The sequence below is a fragment of the Apis dorsata genome, unplaced genomic scaffold (assembly GCF_000469605.1).
Source record: "Apis dorsata unplaced genomic scaffold, Apis dorsata 1.3 scaffold_69, whole genome shotgun sequence".
NCBI lineage: Eukaryota > Metazoa > Arthropoda > Insecta > Hymenoptera > Apidae > Apis > Apis dorsata.
The window spans coordinates 126,736-136,597 of record NW_006263367.1 but is presented as its reverse complement, the minus strand read 5'-3'; the positions used below and the strand labels follow the sequence as shown (position 1 = coordinate 136,597).

Here is a 9,862-nt window from a genome sequence, read left to right as displayed (position 1 = left end):
TTTTTAATTTTTTTTTTTTTTTTTTTTTTTTTTTTTTTTTTTTTTTTTTTTGAGATTTTTCGTACTTGAGATTATTTTAATATCTGTGTTAATCGAGTTATAAATAGTGCTTTGAGAAATTCTATTAAGGAAATTAGGGAAATTGATTTGTATATTTATATTTAACATATAATTCAAAAAGTGCAATACTGCATTTTTTTATACTGCAAATTTTATATATTTGCGACACATCAACAAAAATGAAAATCTAATGTTAATGTTATAAAAGATTCTAGCATGCCAATCCAGAATTAAATAATTTTAATTTATGTAATTAGATTTTTTTTTACTAATGAAATTATGAATCTTAATAAAAATATTACGTACCTTTCTCGTATATTGAAACTTCAAAATATTATAAATATTCATTTCCATAATTTTCATGTCATTTTTCATCTATTATTATTATATTTGAATCCAACAATTAGAGTTATCCTGAAGACTACAGTATTCCTGAAATAAAATATTTTGCACGAATAATATAATATAATTATGTGAATAAAAAAAATCACAATTTATCAAATAATAAAAATCCTTGAAATAATCATAGAATTTTTTAATTATCAACACGTTGACATATTTACAACACTTTCTTCCACTTTACACGTATTTTCTATTACGATAATAAATAATATCTGAAAATTTTTAAGAACAAAACATCTTTGCACGAATTGCTTCTCGATATAAGATATATATCCACCATCGAGAGTGAAAGAGCTATGCCTTTATCTTCGCGGAATGATACGCCAAAAATAATCGATACGTGGAAAATTGCCGGTTGTACATTCAGGATGTGACAATCACTTTGGCCCCTTTTTTGCGCCATGCATAATACACAACGATATATCTTATATTTCGTCCATCCATATCATTTCTATTTCACGCGAAAATTTTCGCTTTAAGAAAGACACGTATCCATCCGCGAAATGATCGAGTGTCTCGATAGATCAAAGTGATATCACTTTGAGCCGATCAGTCACACTTTTCTCTCTTTCTTTCGACTCTCATCAACCAAGGGTTGTGTGATTTAAGAGTTGAAAGGGGAAAAAAAATAATAATAAAGAATAAAAATAGAAGAAGACGAATCATGCACAAGGAAGGGTACACCGATGTGTCGCTCAAAGTGTCGCAGTTCCTGTTGAAATCGGCTGGTATATGGGTGATTGGAAACAACGCTGAGGAACGTCAGAGGAAGTTTGCTGCGTTCTACACATTCGCTGCCCTGATTTACGGTATATACGTGAATGCAGTGGATATTTATCACAATTTGGATAATTTGGCTGTGAGTTTGAAACACGAGTTCATTTATAAACTTGAAATATCGAATGGGTTATTAATTCAATAATTCAATTGCTTAAATACGAGATCATTTTTTTTTTCGAATAATCTTGAAAAATATTCGATAGATTAAATTTATTTACAATTAATTTTTAATATGCAACGATTCGTCGTTTTTACATTACGCTAAAGATTTGAACCTCGTGCGTTTATAAAAATATTGAAATATTAAATTACTTTTTTGCAGCATTGCGTCTTTCTGACTTGTAACATAATGTGCATATTATTGGGATTATTCAAGTGCTTCGTAATAAGCTTTTTCAGAATGGAATTCTCGCGTATAGTTTCATACGCCCAGAAACATTTCTGGCGTTTGGATTACGATTACGACGAGAAGATACTTTTCGGAAAGTGTCAGAAATTTTGCAGACTGTGGATCATAGTTGTGAGCATGATTACTCAATCCTCGTTGGCTTTCTACATAATTACACCAATTTATGGTAAGTCGATTCGTAATTGTATCGTGAATCGAGGAATCCATTTTCCAGAAAAAATAAATATATAGAAGAGTACAAAAGAAGAGAAAAATTATGTTTCAGAAAATATAGGGAAGAATAAATCGGATAGGATACTTCCATTCAAAATGTGGGTCGATCTTCCTTTAAGCGTGACACCGTATTACGAAATAATGTTCGTCATCCAGGTATTGTATATCTTCATTTACATTGTCATGTTCTTCACATAAAAATAAAATTTATATCAGAAATAATATTTCAGATATATCTTTATTTTAAATTATAATAATCATCCTATTTTTTTTTCTTTTTTGGATTCCAAAATTAACAAATATTAAATTTATTTATATGTTAACGAGATAAATAATGTTTCGGTGAATAGCATCCATATTTTTAAACTTCTTTTATTAAGAAATGCAAATGATTTTCATTTTCTTTTTTATCAAACGAAAGAATTTAAGGTTAAATTCTGCTTTCATCGCTGTCAATGTATATCAAGATATAATGTGCAAAATATTCGAATAATGAAGATTCTATATTCACATATATAATTGTTCCAGCGATGATTATTGCACACTTGACAGGTTAAGAAATAATATTCGCACAGTTATTGGCCGTAGAACAAATTGGCATCGCGTACGTGTGCAGCGACTTCTTCCTATGCATACTGAACCTGCACGCCCTCTACCAATTTCGCATGATGCAGCAGGAATTATTAAAGATCTGGTCGGACATCGATGAACAAACAACGAACGTCACAGCTTATACGAAGCAGTGTCACGTAGCTTTGAAAAAGTGCATTCGAAGACATCAATCGTTGATCGAATTTTGCAATAAACTCGAGCAGGTTTTCACGTTTCCGATCCTCAGCCACGTGGTGGTGTTTAGCTTGCTCATGTGTTTCGATACGTACGAGATACTTTTGGTACGTGTTCAAACCCTAATATTTTTATCTTCTTTGTGATCGTGATTAATATTTTTAATAATTTAGTAATTCACGTGAGAAAACATCTTAAAATATTATAAATAATTTTATTTACAACAAAGATAATTTTTTATTCGTGTTATATATGGATATATTTTTAATATCATTCGTTGTTCACAAAATGTTCCCATGAATACGTTAATATTCGTATATTAATTTTAAATAATTTTACAGGCAGACATACCTACGTTGAAGAGGCTCATCTTCATTTGTCACATGATCGGTAGTTTCATCCATATAATTTTCTTCACGTATATTTGCCACGGTCTGATAGAAGAAAGTGGAAACGTCGGGTTGGCCGGGTATTCAGGCTGGTGGACGACGTTGCCAATGAACGAGACTGGAAGAATGCTGCGAAAAGATATAAGGATGATAATGATGAAGTCTATGCGGCCGTGTTACCTCTCCGCAGGTGGTTTCTTTCCGATGTCTTTGGAAACGTCTACTGCGGTATGCAATCTCCTTTAACGTCACTTCTTTCTCGTTTAAAATATTAAAAATATTAAATATGATGTGATATAAAATTAGGAAATTTTTTTTAATAATTTTGGAAATGGAAATATAACGAATAGAAATGATTTATATTTAGAAAATTGGTATTTTATATTTTCTAAAGAGTAAGAGTTTAGCCCGTGAAAAAATTTTAATATTTTTCATTCGTGAAAAAGAAGGATCATTGCATTAAAAGAGATCGTGTGAGATATATCTTTATTATTAATCAAAATTTTTTTAATAAGTTCAGAATTTTTTTTTATTGCATTTTACGCGGAGAAAAATAAATACATATAATTTTTAAATAAAAATTAATCAAGTAATTATACTAATAACGTCAATTTTTGATAATATTTAAATTTATTCTTGTAGCTTGTAAGTTCCACAATGTCATACTTCACCTTAATGAGGGAATCGTCCATGAAAACGGGCTGAATAAATTGAACAAACGTATACAAATTTATATAAAATGAAAATTTTTTAATATTAGCTAAGAAACTTTAGTACTTTTAGTACTTTTAGTGTTTGTATTTCTTAGATGAAAAAATAAAATATGATTCAAATATCACATGGGGCAAACGTAATATTGATTCAACGATTTTTCTAAATCCTTTTAAGAATCCATATAAACTGACAATCATCCAATACGTCAAATTATTAAATTTCTTTCCTTTTTCTTTTTGTACTTCTTTTAAATCGATATAGATTTTATTCAGAAATGAAAAAGATAATTATTACTCAACATACATCTACATTTAATTTTCAACTTTTCTTTTCCTCTTAAAACAATGATTCGACATTTTTCACATGATTCGAAATTTCATCGAAATTTTGATAAATTTGATTATCAAGCAAAGAGAAGATTCTTCAAAATTTCGACGATAAAAATTGAATCGTTAAAACCCTCTCGATAAATGTAATTATACATCACAAAACTTTTCAAATTTAAAATTTCTCAACTTTATGATAAAAATTGTCGAAGTAGCACAAAGATCGAATCTATATTATTATTATTCCTCCAAGAAACACAAACTCAAACTCGACTCCCTTCGAAACTTTTCAACATTAATCGCCTTAAAAATTCGAAAGGACGCCACATCCCTTTGGACATAAGATAAACGACTAATAAACGCAATTCCTCCCTGCGTTCATCGTCGCCCGGAGGGGAATGTTCCCCTCCCGAATCATGAATAATGCAGCCGTGCAAGTCGACATCCGCAATTGGCAGCGTTGAAGTAAAGTGTGAGAAAGCGGGTGATTAGATAGGCATCTTGGAAAGAAGACCGACACCCGTCAAAAAACGCGGATGCGTGACGTCTCGTTAAAAATCGAACAAGGTTCAAAAGGGAAAAGTAAAAGGCAACGTACCCTTCGATCGATCCGCAAACGATGCGACGATCCCAAGGCAAAGACGTCTCGATAATTTGGACCAGTTTCCTGATGAAAATCGTGGGATTGTGGTTGGCCGCGGATCGGAACGAGCAACGATGCAGAGATTTCGCACTGATTTACACCGTTGGAACGCTATTTATCAGCATATGCATCGCGTTCAGGGACATATATTACTCGTGGGGAAATTTTTCCGTGAGTCAAGAGTATCGTTGAAAATATCTTCGTGAAAATGATTCTCTTTTTTTTATTTTCATTTGCTGAAACAAATACAAAGGTTGAAATCACAATTTATAATAAGTTTGTAAACTACGAATACTTTTGCAAATAGAATTTCATTGTCGATTTATATTGTGAATTAATTAACATCCCCATTAACATTCTGTTTGTGAAATTTCATCAAAATCTAATAAATATTTTCTTGAGAATAAAAATTAAAGAAAAAATCAAGAAAATTATTATTTCGAAATATTCGTTTTCAGATTTTATTTCATCCGAAATATGATTTCAGAACAGCGTTTTTATCTCTTGCAATATTTTATACGTGGCCATCGTGCTGTTGAAAATCGGCGTCTTGTACGCGCACAAGATAGAGTTCTTCGATCTGATCGCATACACTCAGAAGAATTTTTGGCGTTTTTACAACGATCCACAAGAAGTATTAATCATCACTGGGTGCAAGAAAATATGCAACTTTTCCATCGTCCTTATCGTCTTCTGTGCCCAAGGCACTTGCGCCGGCTACATGGTCACTCCGCTTATAGGTATTTATATTTCAATTATTCTATCTCTGAAACATATTTCAATAAATGTAGATTTTTACATAGCTTGAAGAAAAACGGGTGATAATAACAATAACGGTGTTTTTACTTCTCTAGAAAATATAGGGAAAAATGAATCTGACAGAGCACTGCCATTCAATTTGTGGATCGATTTCCCCGTAGGATTGTCGCCTTACTTTGAAGTACTTTTCATTGTACAAGTACGAATACAATCTACATTCTATTCCATTATCTCCATTTGCAATTTATTTTTACATAAATATTTAATAAATAGTGCAATATATCCAAATAACTAAATATATCAATTATCAACTGTATAATAACGATATACTATATTTTTTCAATTGCTTAATCAATTAATGATTAAAAAATTTTGTCTAGACCAACCGAGGATGATTTTAACCTTTTATACAGATACTTTGCGTGTATCACGTGGCCACGTGTTACATCTGTTTCGACAATTTACTATGCATCGTGAATCTTCACGTTGCCGGCCAATTTCGCATACTGCAACACAGATTGAAGAATTTGGAGGACGCGATCAGGGATGAAAATCAGGAATCATCGAGATTATTATCACGTTACGAGAACTGTTGCTATGAAAAGTTGAAAGATTGCGTGGGACAACACCAAACGCTCATCGAGTATTGCAGAAGATTGGAAAATATATTCACGGTGATGGTGCTTGGCCAAGTAATGTTTCTTGCCGTGGTGATATGCCTCGTCGGATTTCAATTGTTTCTTGTTCGTATGCCAATTTTGAATATTATTTTTTACGGTAACTTGGAATTTATTATTATTTTCAAGTTTGGGTGGATTTTGACACAGTATTCTTTTTATATTTAAACGTATAATTATTTAAAGAAATAATTAGAAATTATTAAAAATTATTTAATTTCATTAAAAAGATAATTTTTTTATAATTATTTCACGTTTAAGCAATAACGATTCATAAGATTTTATCACATATTAATCAAAATTTTCAAATAAATTTTAATTTATGTTTCAATTTATCTCCTTTCCAAAAGAATAAAATATCTTTTTATTATAATAAACTTCTTGATATAATAACAAAATATCCACTAATCGTGCATCATATTTCTATAGGCAGACATTCCTGTTTCAAAGAATCAGTTTGGTCAATAAATTTTACTTTATATCTCAATTTATCTCCTTTCCAAAAAAGAATAAAATATCTTTTCACTTTCTTATTATAATAATAAATATTATCTCCTATTCTATTTATCTTCTTATCTTCTTATTATGATAATAAATATCTGCTAATCGTATATCACACTTCTATAGAAGAAAAAGAAGGCCAGTCGATAAATTTTACTTTATATCTCAATTCATCTCTTTTCCAAAAGATTTAAAAGAAAATATTCTTTCATCCTCTTATGGTAATAATTATATACGTCGAATTTGTACAGGCGGACACCCCAGCTTCGAAGAAAGCCAGTTTGGTGCTCAATTTGGGCGGCACTTTCTTTCAACTTTTGATCTTCACGTATAGTTGCGACAATTTGATACGGCAAAGCGTGAACGTGGGCAATGCGGTATTCTCTGGGCCTTGGGTAAATCTGCCAATGAGTAAGGCTGGCATTCTCGTACGAAAAAATCTGATAATCGTCATAATGAGATCGCAAAAAGTTTGTTGTTTGACGGCCGGCAAATTTTTCCCCGTTTCTCTGGAAACTTTTACCGCGGTAATGTACAAATATTATTGTTAATATGTAAACATTAACTCGATAATTAACGAAATAATAACGTTAACATATTTAGTAAAAATCTTTGGAAAAAAGATTCTAACGATAGAAACAATCGAAATTTGCTTTGGATGAAACAAAGACAGGAATATAATGAGGTCGTTCCGTCTTTGTCGCGTTTCCGTCTAGTTTCTATCTCCATCTCACTTCAACTAACTGAAACTTAACTTAAATAAACCTCAACCGAAATTTTTCTATTTGATTTGACCTTTAGAATTAATCTTTCAAAAATATATTATAACATTTAAAATTTGTTTTCATTCTTAATCATAAAATATTTTTCTCTTTTCTCGTAAAATAAAATGAAGAGATGAAAAGCTTGTTACATTATCAATTTATTTTTTTACATGATTAATAATTTCTAATTATTTTTAATCTTTTACAGGTTCTCAGTACGGCAATGTCGTATTTTACCCTGCTAAAGCACTCGAGCTTAGAAAATATGTAATGAAATTTGCATAATTAATAACAGAAGAATTTGTACAATTATTGATCTACCCCTATTGCGTTTCTATCTTTCTGGATAGCACAAGTAAATTTAATATTGAAATTATTGATGTATAATTATATATTAACGACAATTTATAGAGATTTAATTATTGCAGATTAAGTGGCCATCAGGATTTTTATTGAAAATAATTTTAAATTATTAAAATTGAAAGAAAAGCTTTGAATTTTTCTTTTTATACTACATTCCAAAATTCAATAAAAATAAGAAAAAGAGTATAATTTAATAATATAATTATATTTAATCATTTTATTGTTGTTACACGTTTATCATTATCTTTATTCTCATTTTATTTAATTCTTTATCAACACGTATGCCTGATGGTCACTCAATTCATTGAGATAGCAAGACTGATAATTTATAGCAGTAGTAATACATTGAGTTTGTTATATTTCAATCAAATATTTATAATTAGTACTGAGTATAATAAAGTTCATATTGCAAATATGAAAATATATTCCTTGAACGTAATATCTTTTCGTTTCAATAATTGCTCGATTATCGAATTAATAAAAGTAAAATAAATAAATAAGTGAAAAATAATTCCCAAATAATAACTTTTTTTTAAACAATTCAATTCAATAAAAAATTACGTGTACGTATCATTTAAAATAAGAAACTCTATACTCACTTAAAATATTTGCAAAAATATCAATTCCAAAAACAACAAACACCATACAATTAATATATTTTTCGATTCATCAAGAGTATTGACATTGTTCACACGATGTTAAAGCAACGAATAACCAACAAGGATATCCATGAAAAATAATTTGCTAATCCTCTTAAAAAAAATTATCATATATACGTCAATTTCAATTGCACAATTTGCATGTAAAATTTAAGGATTGACTTGAACTTTTAAATCACTCTTCAACATATAATCGCGAGAATTACACTGCACAATATTCTTTGAACGATTCCAAGCGAAAACGAAATCCACTGAACTATCAACGTTATCACGTTTCAATATTCCTTAGATTCGTAATGCATAATTCATCGATCCTCTCCTCCTCTTTTCTTTTCACACGCCGAGGATAGTAATTACAATGACGTTGGAAAAGTAAAAGTGAAAGAAAATTATGAGATGGATGAAAGGCAAGGGCAGTGATCATTGGATCGATAAGACGTCAATCACTGTTGGTATAGATGATGATCAGAGGATTGAGGGATTGAAATAAGAGATCGAAGAACTCTGTCATTAAACACTCGAGATGAAATCGAAGGAAGTGAGAGATCTGTCAATCACTGTCACTGCTTTTTACATGAAAATCGCTGGATTTTGGACATCGAGTAATTACGTGGAGGAACGACGAAGGAACGTTACCATGAGTTACACGTTGTTTGCGATACTGTTCGCTGCGACCACCGAGGCCAGGGATTTGTACTTCTCTTGGGGAAATTTTAGCGTGAGTTAAAATTTCAATTTCTTCTTTGTGACGATATTATTAGTGAAAATTAATTAGGCTTTGTTATGTAATGTAATAATCTAAAGTTCCGCTCAAGAAATCTCTCAAAAAAGCAAATGAAAGACACTCGTTTTGATATGCTTCTCTAAATCAAATACAAATTTACTTAAATCAAGAATTTACATCTTGAATCAAAAATTACATATATTAAATTCTGTGTAAGAAAAAAAATTGTTCGTATAGTTCATTCAATTTGTTCAAACCTCTTTGCATTCTAAGAAATAAAGAAAAAAAAGATGCTGCATAGAACTTTGTTTCATATGAAATATCTTAAAAGAGGATTGTAAAAGAGGATTATTATTAGAAATAAGCATATTCAGAAAATTGTACAATGCATTCTAGGAAATAGAAAAAAAAAAGATGCTGCATAGAACTTCATTTCATATGAAATATCTTAATTGTAAAGGAGGATTATTATTAGAAATAAGCATAATCAGAAAATTGTACAATGCATTCTAAGAAATAAAGAAAAAAAAGATGCTGCATAGAACTTCATTTCATATGAAATATCTTAATTGTAAAGGAGGATTATTATTAGAAATAAGCATAATCAGAAAATTGTACAATGCATTCTAAGAAATAAAGAAAAAAAAGATGCTGCATAGAACTTTGTTTCATATGAAATCTTAATTGTAAAGA

General features: G+C 30.1%; 2 protein-coding genes across 2 annotated transcripts in view; both read left to right on the top strand.

Annotated features, from left to right (window-relative positions):
• Positions 1-792: 792 nt before the first annotated feature.
• On the top strand, positions 793-7,774 carry LOC102676362. Its single transcript, XM_031515445.1, has 13 exons — positions 793-1,321; positions 1,565-1,817; positions 1,917-2,020; positions 2,440-2,757; positions 2,992-3,267; positions 3,682-3,739; positions 3,848-3,957; positions 4,669-4,893; positions 5,210-5,462; positions 5,577-5,680; positions 5,895-6,224; positions 6,911-7,186; positions 7,632-7,774. Exons 1-13 carry the CDS (start codon positions 1,127-1,129, stop codon positions 7,692-7,694), a joined length of 2,565 nt encoding a protein of 854 aa, XP_031371305.1. The 5' UTR covers positions 793-1,126; the 3' UTR covers positions 7,695-7,774.
• A 1,049-nt stretch (positions 7,775-8,823) lies between these two features.
• Positions 8,824-9,862, top strand: part of LOC102676215 (odorant receptor 13a-like) — a 3,930-nt gene continuing 2,891 nt past the window's right edge. Inside the window, exon 1 of the mRNA XM_031515432.1 lies at positions 8,824-9,163. Coding sequence (XP_031371292.1) covers positions 8,969-9,163 — 195 coding nt within the window. The 5' untranslated portion in view covers positions 8,824-8,968. The remainder of the gene's footprint in view (positions 9,164-9,862) is intronic.